The following is an 18,155-nucleotide window of genomic DNA, read 5'->3' on the forward strand; positions in this document are numbered from 1 at the left end:
ATGCATGCCTTATCCTTAAGATATCCATGCTTGTCTTATCCTATATGAGGACAAGCCCAACTAGGGGTGTACAGACGAACCGCTCAGCCGCATCCAACCGCTCGCAACCGAACCGCATTTTGCGGATAATCGTGAAACGCGGGTTGGTTGCGGATTTAAATTTTAAAAATGCTCATTCGCGGTTTGGATGCGGTTTTAAATTCTTGAAAATCACAAAATCGCAACCGCAACTCGCAACATATATTTATAATAAAATATATTTCCAAAAATGTAGTTGATATCATCTAAATTAATAAATATACACATTTATTAACTTATATTAGGTTAATGTTAAGACTTCGTTCATAAGATTCACAATCATTATAAGATATATAACCAAAGAAATGAAAAATATAATCAACATGTAATTTTTTTATTCTTTTCTTTTCTCTCGCCTCCATATTTTTGTATATTTTTAATATCATTACTCCACACGGAGCATTAGTTTATATTTTATTTTTAAATGTAAATTTATCACGTAACTTAAACTTGAATTTATTAATATTCCGAATTTATTTTTTTGCAAATTATTAATTATTTTAAAATAAGTGGTTGAACCGCAAACCGATCCGCAATAACCGCAAATTCGCAACTGCAATTGACGCGGTTAACCACGGTGCGGTTGCGGATGACAATTTTCTAAAACTGTTTTTCGCGATTTGGTTCGACTTTTACCCCAAAACTGATCCGATCCGAACCGCGTACACCCCTTAGCCCAACCATCCAAAAGTATGCATCCCCCACAGACAGGACACGTCCTCCTCCCGTGAAATGCACACATTTTTCTTGCATTGCAAACTTGTCAAGTGGACAAGCAGTCTCACTCACACCAGGCGCGCCCTGAGATCCGGACGCGTCCTAGTCCCTTAAATGGCAAAGTTGACTACAAACGATCCAAATCACGTTGTCCAAATATTCAATATTAGGTGCGTCATCTATATAAAGGACGCGTCCTCCTTTAGCACATTGCAGCCTACAAGTTAACCCTTCATCCTTTTTATCCAATTTTATTCCAATTGGCCCGTTTCCGACCCGATTTGATCCAATGCCAAATTTTAGGTATAACACTTTCTACATTGATAACTCTAGTAATTAAATGTTTGTCTTCTTTCGGCATAGCCATCTCTTAATAAAAGCTTTGAAAATGTTTGTGAATGAAAAACCATCCTTTATAAATATTTGTGAGCATACTTGAATTCTTTACAAAACAATGTTAATGAGATCCCCAACTATATAGTTTGAAAAATCTTACCCCTGTCTATATTTCTCTACCAACTCATCATATGTCTGTCCTCCGAATAATATAGTTGTATTTGCAATTTTCCTCGCTTCTTTAAACCCTTTTATGGAAAATCCATCATAAGAAGTTACATTTGTTCTGGGATCAGTGTCAACCTTTACAAATTGTGTGAATATTGAATGGCAGGCACACTCACCCTAATTGCCTCTGATCTACCTGCAAGAATACGCCTCCGTCTTCCGGTGTGCCATGGATGTGCCAGCCATAGGACTTCAATAACCCACTTTGATAACTCTTCCCAACTACGTTTACAATCTCCATTACTTTAGCTGGAGCTATTTTCGGTTTACATGTCAAAATTCTGCCCTGCATCCACTAAAATCATCTGCTGAAATTCTTTGAATGGTGTCGTAGGCCTGCGCAGCAAAGATGTCAGGCTCAACATATTTTTCATTAGGATAAGTGTGACTGAAATCTTTTCCTGAAATTTTAAAATTCTAACGACTTCTCGTGAAAGGAAGTTTTGGTTCCAATAATACTTTGTAATCACTTTTGTGAACTGAAATGGAGCCAGAAGAGATGCAATGAATAAGTGGAACTTTAACTTTACATTAATACCCTTAAGCTATTCCCTTATTCTTCAGTACTGCCCCTCAAGCAAATAGTTCAGTGCACACGAGAGGAACTGAACTAGCTAGGATGAAAAACACAGAGAGACACAAACATGAATGCTAAAGAAAAATATGAGACATAAAGAAAAATTTATAGCTGCAAGGTGAGAAGTATGTGACCTGTTTTGCTTTGAGGTCATATGAATCACCTGTAGTCGATCCTAAATGCTTGATACAGAGAGATACCTGAACAGAAACTGGAACCTGTAATAAGCTGAACACCCAGTACAGTGTTAAACAATTATGTAGACATTAAGGCCCCAACATGCCCACTTGTAACAAGGAAACCCTATTGGGACTTCCTACAAATATAGAGCCACTAAGGTTGGCATTTTGAATAAAGAAAAGAGTTTCTTATTTATCATTCAGATATTTCTCTAATATTTAGATAATCAATTTTGTATGTCTGATTCAAGTATATTTCTATGGTTGAAGAAATCGTAGCTAGCTTAAAGTGCGAGCCGATGATAATTTTAGACAGTTTTCATGATCATGGTTCTGTGTTTCAACTACTATCTCTAAGATTTCTTCCTCACGCTGAATCAAGTATGAACATGTTTTACTTGATTTCTAGCCAAGAAGACTAGAGTATTTTACCATAAGCAATTTACCGGAGAAGTCAATTATGAACTAGTTAAATGTTTGGAAGTGGAGAGCTATAAGCTGGATTCTTAATTAGCATTTTCTGGATTCTGTTTGTTTTTAATTGTCAAGTATTGTTGTATGAATAGCTTATCTGAATAGAATTTGTCATGTTATAGATAAACAATCTACCAGCTACCATTTGTAACATGATAAACAATCTACCAGCTACCATTTACTCAATGTACTGCTATAATTAGTTTAAATCTGAAGAGCTTCTTCTTCTATGACTATATAATCAATACTAAGAGTAATTCAGAATATATGTCTACATATATGTAGACATAAAATTCAGAAAGTCTTAAACATCCAACTGATAACCGATTATCTAAGTGAGGAGCATCCTGATGATCTACAGTGCTTTCTGCATCACTTGTTGTACGCACCAAGTAATTAGGAGCATTTCTCGGGCTTTCTACATTGACCACCGGAATCATATACAATATCTGAATCTGCCAAGAAATTGATAAGTAAAACGCTGTGTACAGACCTTTCACAATGGCTCACGGCGCAGCAGGTCTTAGGTAGGTTAATTACCCATGTGTTGCTCTAGATCAGATTTCTTAACCTTTGTGGATTTCCTGGATTATATTCCCAGGTCATGTTATAGTGTTATTCATTAGGAACAACTTTCTACTCTGCAGTTCTGCAGCAGCCTGATGCCACTGCTTTTGCATGTCAACCGCTGGTTCTTGTTCCTACTCGGGAACTAGCACAACAAATTGAAAAGGTTATACAAGCACATAATGCGAAGATGTATGTATTGTAATCCTCTGACGTCGAAGACATGGAGTGCCCTGTCGTGGATTTAAAGCACTTGACGACTACAATCTTGGACATGTTGCGAAAACAAGCACTTCTTTCACATTACATCTAGATGACTGTTATGTTCTGGACGATGTTAATGAATTACCCTCAAAAGGTATCAAGGATAAACTTTACGTCTTTCCGATGATCTATGTTCCATTTTAATTATTTCTGCATCAAAAAATTTATTGGTTGAATTAATGTTGAAATTAATCAGATAATCAGAAATTAGTTGGAAGGATTATAAATATTTTGATAAGACTTAATATTTCAATATTCTTTATTATAAGACATACTATTCAGAAAAAAATACAACATTCAGTTTGATTTCAAAAGTTGAGCTGATGAAATTTTTTGGAAGGATTAATGGATGAATGGAGAATTTTTTTCGAGACTAAAAAAAGAAAAATTCTACTGGTTAAAAAAGAATAAAGACTCTTTATTTATTATAATAACTAGATAAGGTCTAGTTTGTGAGATCAAGAGTGATTGAAGAAAAGCAGCCTCATAGCTGGAATGTGCATGGTTGCATCAAAACCACAAGAAATTTTCACTTGACTAGTTGTCAAAATATATTATACAATTTTGGAACATAACTGCAAAACTCCATAGTACCTTCATCAATGGGGTGCCAAATTCATTCTTCAAATCCCCAAATCCTATGCAGGATTCCCAAAAAAAGTTCAAGAGAGTGCTTATATCCATTTTCAAATGTTTTCCAGCTTCGACCTAAGGTAAGGCTTACTAACACTATAACATTATCCTCTAATCAACAGCATCCTGTCTCGACCATCACCTCGGTCCCTCAGACGCAACTGCAAGAACCCAGTGCTTATACTATTGAATTCAAGACTCTTGAATCTTGCGGTCTTGGTATCGCTAGTTATCCCGATTTTAAATACAATGCACAAGGGGGCAAAGGTATTGGCAGAGGAACAAATACTGAAGGATCCAAAGGTGAAACAATGGTTGATTTTGATGTGAAAACACTCTATATTCCACCTTTGACAACTGCAACAACAAAGTTCTTAGGGTTACCTTTGCCTCCATTTCTGAGGATTGATATTGTCCCAGAATTATTCAAAGGAACCATAAACTCGGAATCTGGGCAGGTGAATACTGCGGTTCTCTAATAACATAAACTATGTTTTTAATACTATAATAAAACTTGGTTTTCATGATTGTCTTGAGATTCTGATATGAATATGATGTGCAACCTTTTTCAGGTGGACCTCGAGTTTAAGGCGAAATTCTTGTTTTCTATAGGCAGCATCTATAAAGCTTCTCCCCTAGTTGTTGAAACAGTGTTGACATCAGAGGAATCAAAGGGAACAATGAGAAATGGAAGAGGAGAGAGGCTAAGTACAGAAGGAAGGTGCAGACTGGTTGGGGTGGCCACAGTTGAGCCAATCAATGACTTTCTCTTGGATTCTTTCCTGGGACTCCCTACTGAATGTCTTGCCGACTTGAATGCTTCCATCTCCTTTACAGCCACTTAATAAGCTTCTCTGAAACACATACGTAGACTAGATGACAGAGATCAATTTTTATTTTATACTAGAACTAGGACATGAAACTACTGTACCTTCCGGTGAGTCTGTAAAGCTGTGATGAGTTGCCAGCATATAGTAACAATCTTCCGATCAGCAGAAAAACACGGATCTAAATATCAATAGGAGAGTACTCTACTGTTTTCTTGGTTGTTAACGTCGGTCTACATTTGGCACTTCACAAAAGCTAATTTTCACTAAAAGAAAATTATCCGGTTTTTGTTGTATGTTTTATTGGTTAAAAGAACAATATAAAGTAGCACAAGCACTTTGGTGCAATGATGAGTATAAGCAGATAAAAATGCAAGAATCTGGAACACAACAAAAAGAGTTTTTATATACAAGTTATAAAGTTACGAAATGATACAGAGAAACTTGCAGTTTACAACACACTATTGATATTCATGTTACTTCTTCAAGAATTCTTCCGTGTCCCCTCATCGGGAAAATCACCATTCACCTACCTTAAATATGCCAGCAGAGGAGAATATTTGCATGGAAATGGATTTGCAGAGTTTTAGGTGAATACTGGCAGTCTGGGGTTATTCTTAGAAAGAGCTTTAGATTAATAAGCATAACTCAAGTACTGCTGCCTCCCAAGTTGATTTCAAAGTATAGATATCCAAATCATCATTTCACTCAAATGCTAGCCTTTGAGTCCCTACAAGAGAAGCGTATTGACCTTTCCTCTCTAACAACTCAGAATGGGTCCCAAGCTCTGCAATACTCCCATCAGAACAAAGAGCAATTTGATCTGCATTTTGAACTGTGCTTAACCTGTGAGCAATCACCAATGTAGTACGTCCCTTCATAAGGTGGTTCAAAGCTCCCTGAACTAGTTGTTCACTCACAGTGTCCAAGGCACTTGTGGCCTGCACAGCAAGGAGATAAGTCCTTGTTACTAATTTCTAAATAAAAGGACTGACTAATTATTATTACTTTATAAACCTTATGATACAAAATTTGTTTATTACTACTTACTAGTAGTACTGAGTTGCAGACAGCACTGTCAAAGTAATGCACTATCCATTTAACTTGTTACACACTAATACATTATAATCTAATTCTATATATATTAGTAATTAGTAAGTGTAAGAGTTATCTTATCCAAAAGTAGTTGTCTGTTACAGGAATTACCTAATTCAATTAGGACTCTTATTAATAATACTAACGATACAAACAGGATTTTATAAGACAATTGTGATTTTATTATAATATAGTAAAGAAAACTTCACATACATGCAGAATAACACAAAACCCATCAAGGATGGAAATTGATCACTTATATTAGAGGTGGCATTCTTCCTACTTAACACTTAAACTGATGCAAGAGAATGCTTTATTGTAAGCTGTACTGTCTTTGCATTACATTATGATGTAATCGTTCTATGAAGTTGGGCTTGTTCATTTCTAATGTTAGAATAGCTTTAAAATTCACGTTGTGCAATTTTGAACATGCTTCCTGTTCATACCACCCATCAAGTAGAACATGTATTTTTTTGTCATTGCAGGTAGCATTTGTTCTTATTATAATTCTTATTAATTAAAATAATATAAATATTGAAATTAAAAAAAACTGTACATATCTTCCTATTAATAATATAAACAAATTATATTAAGCACAATATAAAATCTAATTCACAAATTACATTAAAGAAACAATAAACAAGTAAAAACTTAATTTAATCAGTAAATTATCTTCGAGTAAAATAAATACAAGACGGCCAATTAACACAATTTAAACTAAAAAAAATAGAAAAATACAATATTATTATAAACATATAACTTGAATATTAAAATAAAAATTGAAAATAGCAGTAAAACAATTAATTTAACAATTATTGTCCATTGCACACGGAATAAACTAGTTTTTAAAATGTTACCTCATCGAGTATTAGGACTGGGGCATTCTTTAGCAAAGCCCTAGCAATAGCAACCCTCTGTCAACGGGTAGAAGGTTAAGCAAAAAATATAACAATATCCAACTGCACACAGAATATAATGCTAGCTTACCTGTCTCTGTCCTCCACTTAACAGACCACCTCTTTCACCAACAAGTGTGTCATAACCCTTCCCATTTGGAAACATATAGCAAATTAAGAATAAAAGCAATATAGAATATTTGGAGGCACAATTTAGAAATGACATACCTGAGGGAGTGAAACAATGAAATCATGAGCATTTGCAGCTTTTGCTGCCTTAATTACTTCATCCTTGGATACATATTCATCTGGGAGGCCATATGCAATGTTTTCTCCCACAGATACCGAAAATAGAACCGGTTCCTAGGAGATTTTAGTAGATAACATCAAATTGATTTGAATAAATGAGGTTGCTCGATTCAACTTAAGCTGCAAAGGATTCAAGGTTGACACTTGACACAACCCCCCTACCCCTAACTTCTTAAAGCATCACTACTTCACTAGTTTCTTGTGAAACTTTATACTTTATCAGGTCATAACAGTATAAAGAGCTGTGTAATTATATATCTCTATAGTATATTAAAAACTAAGCAGCTAGTATGACGTCCTTTAAGTTAACTAACATAATTCAAATTCTGTTTTATTGTAATTCATGCATTGCAGTATTGCATATAAAGTGTTCATAATTTATCTAGACAAGTTCAGAAGATTACTTGATTGACAATGGATACAACGCGAGCCCATTCACTCTTATCAAACGTCCGTAGATCCTCTCCTGCTACTGTGATTCTACCTGTAGTTGGCTGCAAAATATTGTTATTTAAATGTAATAAACCGTGAAGAAACAAGACGAATGCAACAATAGACGGTAAAGTTTTGAGAAGAAACCTCATAAAACCGTGCCAATAGTTGAACTATTGTACTTTTTCCTGCACCACTAGGACCAACCAGAGCAGTTACTGTTCCACATTTTAGCACCAGATTCAGGCCTTTAAGGATCTCCACGTCAGACCTCAAAGGATAAGAGAAGTGCACATCTATAGACAAAAAAAGGTATATTAGTAGCCAAGACGGGATTATCTACAAGAACAAAGAGTTGTTTAATAAGCTATAAAGCCAAATTATCGTGAACACTTTGGCTCACTGAACTTTGGTCAATTTTTAGCATTATATTGACCCAAAGTGACTCATTTCCATCTCATTTTGTGTGTATGGAATACAGCAGGCTTGACATAGTATCAAGATCAACCCCTAGATTAAGAATCTCTTGGTAAATTTTCAAGTTTAACCCACACCAATAAGGTAAGGCTTAAAACATGTTTGATGTCTCAAAATACCAACCTAATTCTACTAAAACTATGATCTTTTACTCCTTTCTCTACATTAAATATAAATTTTGATGGTCAGACAGTACTGCCATGAAATAAAATTATGATACTGAAGTTATTGAAAAGGTAATAGTATCGCTTACTCCTTGTGAACTCCTTGTGAACTCCCTAAAAATATAATTATTTAATAGAATAGAGGCATATGAATAGAACAAACTTCAAAGAATTATTACTTCTTCTAATATATAATAGAAAATAAGTCCCACTTATATTGGGTATTTATCTAATGGAAAGCTTATATTTAAGAAAATATAATCAAAAGACAACACGATTTTAAATATCAAAAACATCAGCCAAGGAAAAATGTAAAGAATGCATCTTGTTTCTCTCTACAGATAGAAAGATAACATGTATGTTCATACTCCTGATAAGTATACCTATATAGAAACCACAAGCTAGTAAGAAGTCTTAGAGGTGAGAGATGCATGGAATTTTCAAAAATAAAGCGAATCAGTAGCAGTGTACAAAATAAATGTCCGGAAAAGATACCTTCAAGATATATATCACCACATTCTGCAAGACTTCGCACATTGCTGTCTCCTTTTAGGGATGACATGTAACCCATATTCCTAGATCGATTATCTCCATCCGAATCACTGACAAAAAACATGTCAAAGTTTTTATCAAGGCCGTCTTTTTGCTTAATATCTTTTCGCAAACCGTACGCAAGGGCTTCATCAACTTCAGCACCAGACAGGACAGTATTTATTCTCTCAGTAGCAGCAAATGCTCCACGAAGATCTCCAAATGTGTTAACCAGCCCTTGAACCTAGAAACTTTAAATCTAAACTTCGTGTAGAAGATGGAAACAGGAAAAAAGGAGTGCATGGAAAGAACTTACAGCGAAAGTCAATGTAAATGTGTATCCAATAAAGGAAGCCACAGTTCCAACAGAGAGCTCACCCTACATGCAATGTGAAACTGTTACAAGGAGAAATGCATGGCAGTAGACACAAATATCATACATCTGACAAAGTGTCATCTATGAATAAATGAGATAGATGGTCTTTTTGAAGTATTTTTACTGTGGAAGTACTCAGTATGATCAAATTTTTACTGTGGGAGCACTCAGTATGATCAAATTTATATACAATAACAACAAGATGAAGACAATGCTTAAAGTTAATTTCTTACGGCTTTTACTTTGCTTCCTCCAAGACAATATAGGGCCATCAAAGATAGATAAACTGCAACTCTAGTCAGTGATTCATTAAATGCTTTAAAAATTCCAAGCTTGATTCCACTACTTTGATAAGATTGAACCTGTCATTTCCAACAAAATAGATGTCAAAAGCATAATTAAGCAGAGGTACTTTTTTTTCTATAAATGGGGTAAGTGAGCGGCATAAAATCAAATGAACATGGTCCTTATACGAGTCAATGCACATGATGCCAACATACAGCAAGTGTCTAACCTGGTCACCGAACATTGACATTTGCCGTTTCTCTCCACCAAATGATCTTACCTGCATGCAAAATAAATAAATTTGACATTCAAGTCACTCAAAAGTCAAAACCATGATGAAACCATCTTTCTCTTATTAGTTTTATTCTGTTAGCCTAAAGGAAAGCAAAATATCTTACTGTGCGTATAGCAGAAAACGTTTCAGTTACACAGTCTGCTATGTATGCTTGGGCCGCACCATGAGCTTTGAATACAGTCATAGTCGAGCGCTTGTACAAAGCTGAAAAAAACACAAATTACATGACAAAATGCGGGTAAAATGGAAATTACAGATAACATTTAACTTGTGATTGGAAATAGATGAAACCTTTAGTGTCTAATATTGCATGTATGACACAAAAGAACCAAACGTTAAATATACATATTTAATCACAGATGTGCTAATTCATGCTGTAAGTCCAAATAAATTATTATAATACTCCTTCACCTATTAGATGACTTTAAAAAGCCCGCGAAACAAACCCAACGAAGATTATTTAATTATTATACAAAATAAAGAGCATACAGAAGTAATTGCTCATCTTTCAAATGGAAATGGCCATGATGATTGGATTATTGTGTATAAAGCAGTATATTTTAAGTCAATTTCATGAGGAATTTGATAATAAAATATAACCATAAGCCTCTGTTTCACAGAAGTAAGCACAGTAGTGCTAGTATAGAGCACACAGTAAAGGGTGATTAAAAAATTACCAACTAAAACAGATACCACAAGCATAAGTACAGCCAATATTGGTGCAAGTTGTGGAGCAAGAACAAACAGTAAGCATATTGTTCCAGTAACCTGCAAACAGAAAAAAATATAGACATTGCATAATTAGATTACTCCATAGGTCCTCGTAAAGATTCTAATGCCCAGTACTGTACGTAGAGACTGGAAATAAGCATTCTAATTCAACCATTTTAGGCTTGAAAATCTTTGCAACTAGTGTAACAACTGTAATAGTACCATTAAACATTACATGAACTATGTTAATATAATTGGGGAGAGATCTTCATGGTTGATCAAACTTGGAAGTGCAAATTACATGATGCTTCTGAGTAATTTGGAAAGTGAAAATTTCCCATGAAAAGGATATAGAAATTAAGCAACACAAAAGCTCACTTTTACTTAGTGTAGAGTAGCTTGCCTCAGATAGTGCCCTGAAACCACGATCCCTGGAGATGTTATCGCTCACGATGCTTTTTAGTGAGCCCAAGTCCGATGTCAATAAAGCAGTAAGTTCACCCACCTGTGAAAAACAAACCACAAATTGCAAAATTCTGACATCATCAGCTGCAAGTTCACTATAGTGTAGCTATCTTGGCCAAAAGTATTCGTTGCTGGGTATAACAAAGATAGCAGATTTCAAACAGTACAAGTAAGTGGTAAGAATCATTTAGCTAATTTACCTTATAGCGGTCAAAAAACTCCACCTGCAAATCAAAAAACAGCAGCAATGAGTTCTCACGAAAGATTTTGACAAAGAAGTAACCAAGCACGTACCTTAATAAAATAGTAAAGCCAAGAGTTTTACCTTTCGAATCAATACGCTGCTAAATATCCGAGCTCTCAAACTGGACATGACATTCTCCCATATGGTGTTCATATTTACAACAAATATAACTGTAAAAATTGGCTCCAAGGCATACAAAAGTCCCACCTTACTCAACAGCACCCAGAGAGGCTCCGGCCTTGCCCCAATTAACACTTCGAAAAATCTACCTACATATAACCGAAAAAACACTTATGAGCAATAAAATTCTTTTTTTATAACAATTTTCAATTCAATTCTATAGGATCAATACTACATTAATGTGTTGTCTGAATTGGATGGATGAAAACTATAATATGGGTAAATGTTCAAGTCTTTTTTGCCTTCCTCCATTCTATTCCTGACAACCTAAACTAGGAATCAAACCTCCCAGTTTGAGACGGAAAGCTCCATATTCCACCATACTCATTTCATTCACAATTCTTATCACAACAATTTTGCACTCACTCAATTTTGTTTTTTTTTCAAATCTTCTCTCCAACATCCATTATTTCATCATTTCATTCATTCCATTCTCCCCAACCAGATTAACACGCCACCAGAGATGGCGGAATCAATAATTCCTCCAAAATTGAGTTATGAGATGTCAAAATCAGGAAATTATTGTAAGAGATTAAGTACAATGAAATGAATGCAAAATTTAAAATAATCGAACGATTATTAATCCAAAAAAACAAACCTTAAAGTGCACATACAATTATAAAATATATAGTATCAAGTTAGAGAATGTGCACAATTGCAACTGTATATACTGAATTGGATTAATAAATAAACAATTCTGCTGCACTTTTCACATACATTGTCAATTTATATAAATGCATAACAATTGTTCTCATTGTTTTCAATTAAGCATTATATATTTGCAAGATAAACGAGAGAGAGAGATTACCAGAAAAGATGGGCATAGAGAGAGTACAAGAAGAACAACCAACAAGACTAACAAGACATGCCAATAATCTAAGTTTATGTGGGAGGAGTAGGGCCCACAAAAGCCCCCAAGTAATAGCAGGCGTGGGTATCGAAGGTGTTTGCTGTTGTACTATGTTAGTAGATTCAAGCTCACCATCGGAGAGAATGATTGGGTCAGATGCAGGCCCACTCACGTAAGCCAAACAAACTGGACTTCTTGTTAAGGTTGTAGTAGAAGATGATAAGCGCTTCGGGAAGCGTGCAATTGTTTGGTGGGGTCCACGAGAAAGAATGAGATGACGGTGAGAATATGAGAGAAGGGTTTTAGGGGTTTTGGGGAGGGAGAATAGGGGGAGAGTAGTAGAAGTAGCCATCATCATCATCGTCTCAGGCGATCGTGAGATTTAATGGAATGAGTGGTGTTGCAGCATTCATACATTTTTGTTTATTTATATGTTACTGTTGACTGTCCCAACAAAATTTGGCATAAATCAAATTCTAAATTAAAAATTTAACAACTTTCTATATTGTTTCAACATTTACCAATTATATACAGAATAAAATATCATATGTATAAATTAAAGGAATATATGCTCTTAATTATGTAATTACAATGTTCCCTGTATTAATAATATACGATCAAATTCCGTAATTACAGAAATATCTATCATATATACTATTTTATTTAAAAAATTTGCATATTTCACTTAGTTATGAGTACGTATTGAGATGTATTAATGTCCTAATTAAAATTTCAAATTGTATTATTGATCATTATAAAAAGACTTAATTGCAGTTTTTAACCTGAAGTATAATTTTATTGCACGGACTTGTCTAAATTATATTTCTAGTCAGTTGAATGGCTAAATTATTTTATTTTTATATCGAAGGGGCTCCGTGTCCTCCTCGTCAGACTGTGTTTAACGGCGTTAGGACTGAAAGTAATGAACCATGGGTAAAATAGTAATATCATTAGGAATGTAACATGTAACCCTCCTATCAGACACATTTTCCCTCCAATTGCAAGTTAGGTCTTTTAGTCTCCCTCCCCTCTCTCCTAAGGCGATAACTGCAGGCGATTACCATAGCGATCCGGACGAAATGAGTTGGTATCTGAGACTTAAGGAAGATGCTCAGATCAACAAGCCACGAGAATGCCCTGATTATCGTGGTAAGCTTCATAACTTGTTGCATGTAAACTGAATGATATTGATGCTTTATGATTATGTATGGATATGATTTATAATTAGGTTTTTGATGGTAAATAATTGTAGTACAAAATAGGGTTTTGTAGTACAAATTAGGGTTTTGTAATCATTGTTATGATTTAAAAAGAATTTCGATGGTAAATGATTGTAGTACATATTAGGGTTTTGATTTGTAATTGAAAATATTGTTTATTACTTGATAACAATGTCCGATTATAGTCTATTTTTAAAGCATAGCTGCATATGCTAATTTTTGAGTGAAATGTGCATTTGTTATGAATAAAATTTGTATTTGTATATAAATAAATGTGCAGAAATAGAGTTCTTTTCAATTAAATTGCACCATGGTGGAGAAATGAAGGAGAAACCAAAATGTTATGTTGGGGGTAGTATAGATTACTTCGACTACTGTGATGCCGATCAATCAGTTTAATAGAAATTGGACATATTGCACAGCCAAGATGCAATGCACTTATTGCACAGCCAAGATGCAATGCACTTATTGCACAGCCAAGATGCAATGCACTTATTGCACAGCCAGTGGTCATAATTGGAGGAGTTGTGCTGCAAGGGTGAGATATCAACTCCCTTTTAATTTCATCATTTCTAGTATATATAAATCCCGGTATTTTAACTATATAATTTTGTAGAAATATGATGAGGTGGCTAAAGCAGCAGCAGAAGGTAAGAATGTAGAGGTAGGAAAAACAAAGGTGAAGTGTGGAACTTGTGGGAAAGAAGGTCATAATACAAGGACCTGTGGAAAGAAGGTACAGACATTTGAGTTTTGTGTTTTAAATAGTTTTGTTTTACTTCATTATATGTTGCTCCACTTTAATGTTTGAGAAGAAAAGCACCACTGCAACTCCAACAGCCAGTGCAGCTAAAAATCAAACTCCAACAACCACTCTAACCAGAGGAAGAATAGCAGAAAAACAAAAGTCCAGCAATGCAACTGAAGATTCTGATTTTCAGGAACCAAGCTCCAAAAGGACCAAAGCATGGCAGCAAAGATGAAAAACTCCACCAAACAAAACTTCCAACACTCTCAAGAAGTCAGAGGTTGCAACAAAGAGGAGTAACAAAGCTGCTTCTAAACAAGAAAATGGTGCTAAGAAAGCACCTTGGAAAATCTAGCCATGTTGTGTTAAAACTTTTATAAAGCTTAAGTTAAACCTTGCATAAGCAGTATTATGTTAAATCTTGACTTAATTATCTATTTTTGTTAAGACAGTATGATATGTTGTACCACTTGGTATGAAAATCAAGTTGGAAACTTTGACATCTTTTGAGTCTCTTTTGAATGGTATCGCAAGGAAACTTTGAAATCTTTTTAATGCTATCACAATGTTTTATTAATCTTCATTTCATCATACATAATTCATCGCAATCTCATTACATAAGTACATAATTTAGCCCTTCGATATAAAAATAAAATAATTTAGCCATTCAACTGGCTAGAAATATAATTTAGACAAGTCCATGCAATAAAATTATACTTCAGGTATACAAACTGCAATTAAGTCTTATAAAAACTATATAAATAGAAACTGATGGCCCATAAAAGCTGCCATCGCCTACGAAACCATCAGCCTACGGCCTTCCAATTTCCCTGGCCTTCAACTTCGTGGATGTTTCATGCCTACAGATGTCTCCTGCCTACGGATGTCCCTCTCTCCCCTCTCAAAGGCAATATAAAGAAGTAGCTGCAAGCTACTCCTTCGGCCTAACAAAACCTTCAGCCCTACTATAGGAAGTTGATGGACACGTGTCACGAAAAGAGAACCAGTCATCCCTTAAAATTTGGAAAGACGACCACCTTACTCCTTTTGACACAACTAGTTGTTAATGACTCATCCAAGCTATTATAACTCATCCAAGCTATTATAAATAGCTTAGCAAGGTGTCAAATGGAGGAGAGGACACCCATGCTCACAAAAGCCTATAAACACTCTTAATGAAATAGAAGAACGGGGGAAGAGAGGACAACACAGAACTGGTTCAGTGATGGCCATAAATCAACAACATCCTTACGGATTGATGTAGCTCTATTTCAAAGGCCATCAGATTGGCGCCGCTTCCGGGCACCGTATATTCTTCAGAAAGATATACTTAGCACTCTACTACAATGACGACTTCGTGCTTATTAATATAAAGAATGATCAAAGCTTCCTTTAAAAGAAATCAACAAAATTATGAAGAGTCCTGAAAGATGATCAAAATAGGTATATTTCCATAAATTTTAATCTTATGTACCAGTTAAGAAGATGAAAGGAGATCATATATTATGAGTATCAAAATTATATTAAATTTATTTAAACGTATGTAAGCCTGGCCTTTACCACGTCATGTACGTCGTCTTGGTAGGCTAAAAAAGGAACATATAATAAAACATCCTTTTGTGTGTGTATGGAAGAGAGATGGCACGAGGATTTAACCCGGTTTTCCCTTCCAACCTTGTGTTGTAGTGTTTAAAACTTTATGTCATTTTGACAAGCATGGTTGCATGTTAATTATATGTTTTAACATGAAACAGTCTATACTATTTATTGGTTTCATCATGAGATTTTTGACAATACAGTATACTCGACCTTAGTTTCGTGCTTAACTGTTTGAAAATAGCTTTGTACTTAATGAATCCCACCGACCCATATCCTGAAAATAATATTTTCTTGTTGACAAGATCAAAGAGATCTACATAAATATGCTTAATGTTCCCCTTCATCCGCTCACAAATTATGTAACAGCAAAATAATATTCAGTAAAAGTGTGAAAATAATAGTGGCTACTGGATATATTTATACAGTTTTGATTTAATAAAACATCAATTCATATCTAAACCAGTATATGTGGCCTATATCGGCTATGGTTTGAATTGATACGGGTTCAAAAAATCAAAACTTGTGAATATATTCTTGTCAATATCATTTTGAATTGATTTCTTAATAATTATTTAAGTTTGGTTATGGAGATGTACTTGATCTTCCTTACTTAAATCAATTAGTATATGCTCTACCGAAATTATATTACTCTTGTGATGGACTACGGCTTATTCAAATGAGATCTATTGTTGTTAGACTAGTTTCCATAAACATGTATTGCTTAGCAGTAATTTTGATACATATGTAATTTCAAATATCTTGTAACGCACAATCATGTAAGGCTTCTAGTGTTCTGAGATTTTATAAAGAAACACTAGTTGTTCGTATATATAGTTGCTAGTATATGTAGGATATGAGTTTTGTAAATTGAAGGTCCCAACTCGAGTCAAGGCACCGTTGAGATAAGAAGCAAGAAGGACGTAATAAAATCTTCAATCTTCTCTCTTGAACATATATCTACAATAGCGATCTACTCTGATGTTACTATATGTTCTCATTAGACGGGGTCAAGTAGTGGAAGGAGCAATCTAAACAAGCTATACCTTGGGTTTTCTTGTGTTCTTCGGAAGTTGGACAAGCTTGCAAGACTGTAACAACATCATGACTACTCTCTGATGCAAAGTACCTGCATACTTGTAACCTAAAGAATACAACTAATTTTGGGGGCTAATGATGGCCCATAAAAGCCGTCATCGCCTACGAAACCATCATCCTACGGCCTTCGAATTTCCCTGGCCTTCAACTCCGTGGATGTCTCATAGATGTCTCCTGCCTACGGATGTCCTTCTCTCTCCTCCCAAAGGCAATATAAAGAAGTAGCTGCAAGCTACTCCTTCGGCCTAAAAAACCTTCAGCCCTACTATAGGAAGCTGTCGGACACGTGTCACGAAGAGAGAACCAGCCATCCCTTAAAATCTGGAAAGACCGCCACCTTACTCCTTTTGACACAACTAGTTGTTAATGACTCATCCAAGCTATTATGACTCATCCAAGCTATTATAAATAGCTTAGAAAGGTGTCAAATGGAGGAGAGGACACCCATGCTCACAAAAGCATATAAACACTCTTAAAAAAAGAGAAGAACGGGGGGGGGAAGAGAGGACAACACACAACAACACAGAACTGGTTCTGTTAGGTCACACATACTGTATAAGGGGGTTGAATACAGAGTTTAACACAATCAACTCGAATATAAGAACTCAAGTAACAGAAAATAGATTTTATTCAACACAATAAACTCTGTTACAATATGGAACTGTCCTCTCTCAGTGATGAACAAATTATCACGAGAGCTGCTAGAGTTACAAAGAATAATAACTTCGATAATTGTAACACTTATAGTGTAAACTCTATGCCTGTGTTTATATATTACACAGTTACAAGATAATCTTCTAATTGATATGGAATATAATTCTGTTTTCTAAAATATATCAACCAGTTATCTTTTCTTCCAAGTATTCTATTCTTCATAGAATTCCTTCTTCATGCATATTTATTTTTGTCATAGTCTCGATCTTCTTTCCTTTCAATCAGCCGTTTGCCTTATCTGAAAGTCATCTTAAGTCCTGATATTATCTCCTGATAAATATCTTCAGATCACTTAAGTTCTGATAACTTAAGTTCTGATATCTTAAGTTTTGTCTTCAGTATAAGTGCTGATTTATAGTTAATTATTGATTTTGTCATGTTAGGTAAGATCTGAAAACTAAACACAAATCATATTACACATGACATTATCAAATATATCTAACAATCTCCCCCAACTTGTAAATTAGCATAATATACAAGTTCAACAGATATTTGATGATGTCAAAAACATTAAGTACAAATGTATGAGAATTTGACTAGATAACTACAACTTATAGTCCTTTCAGCTTTACCATCTTTAACTTCTGAT

General features: G+C 34.8%; 2 protein-coding genes across 2 annotated transcripts; one reads left to right on the forward strand and one right to left on the reverse strand.

Moving 5' to 3' along the window:
- Positions 1-3,912: 3,912 nt before the first annotated feature.
- LOC141708171 (uncharacterized) lies at positions 3,913-5,106 on the forward strand. Its single transcript, XM_074511666.1, has 2 exons — positions 3,913-4,511; positions 4,626-5,106. The coding sequence occupies exons 1-2, from the start codon at positions 4,023-4,025 to the stop codon at positions 4,896-4,898; spliced, it is 762 nt and encodes a 253-aa protein (XP_074367767.1). The 5' UTR covers positions 3,913-4,022; the 3' UTR covers positions 4,899-5,106.
- Positions 5,107-5,261: 155 nt separating this feature from the next.
- On the reverse strand, positions 5,262-12,617 carry LOC141708170 (ABC transporter B family member 28). Its single transcript, XM_074511665.1, has 16 exons — positions 12,149-12,617; positions 11,242-11,429; positions 11,117-11,140; positions 10,855-10,956; positions 10,418-10,508; positions 9,844-9,944; positions 9,675-9,725; positions 9,394-9,522; positions 9,101-9,163; positions 8,749-9,028; positions 7,760-7,908; positions 7,585-7,674; positions 7,100-7,234; positions 6,963-7,019; positions 6,833-6,889; positions 5,262-5,821 (listed from the first exon to the last, which is right to left on the reverse strand). The coding sequence occupies exons 1-16, from the start codon at positions 12,549-12,551 to the stop codon at positions 5,585-5,587; spliced, it is 2,157 nt and encodes a 718-aa protein (XP_074367766.1). The 5' UTR covers positions 12,552-12,617; the 3' UTR covers positions 5,262-5,584.
- Positions 12,618-18,155: the final 5,538 nt, after the last annotated feature.

Source organism: Apium graveolens, chromosome 2 (genome assembly GCF_009905375.1).
Source record: "Apium graveolens cultivar Ventura chromosome 2, ASM990537v1, whole genome shotgun sequence".
Classification (NCBI taxonomy): Eukaryota; Viridiplantae; Streptophyta; class Magnoliopsida; order Apiales; family Apiaceae; genus Apium; species Apium graveolens.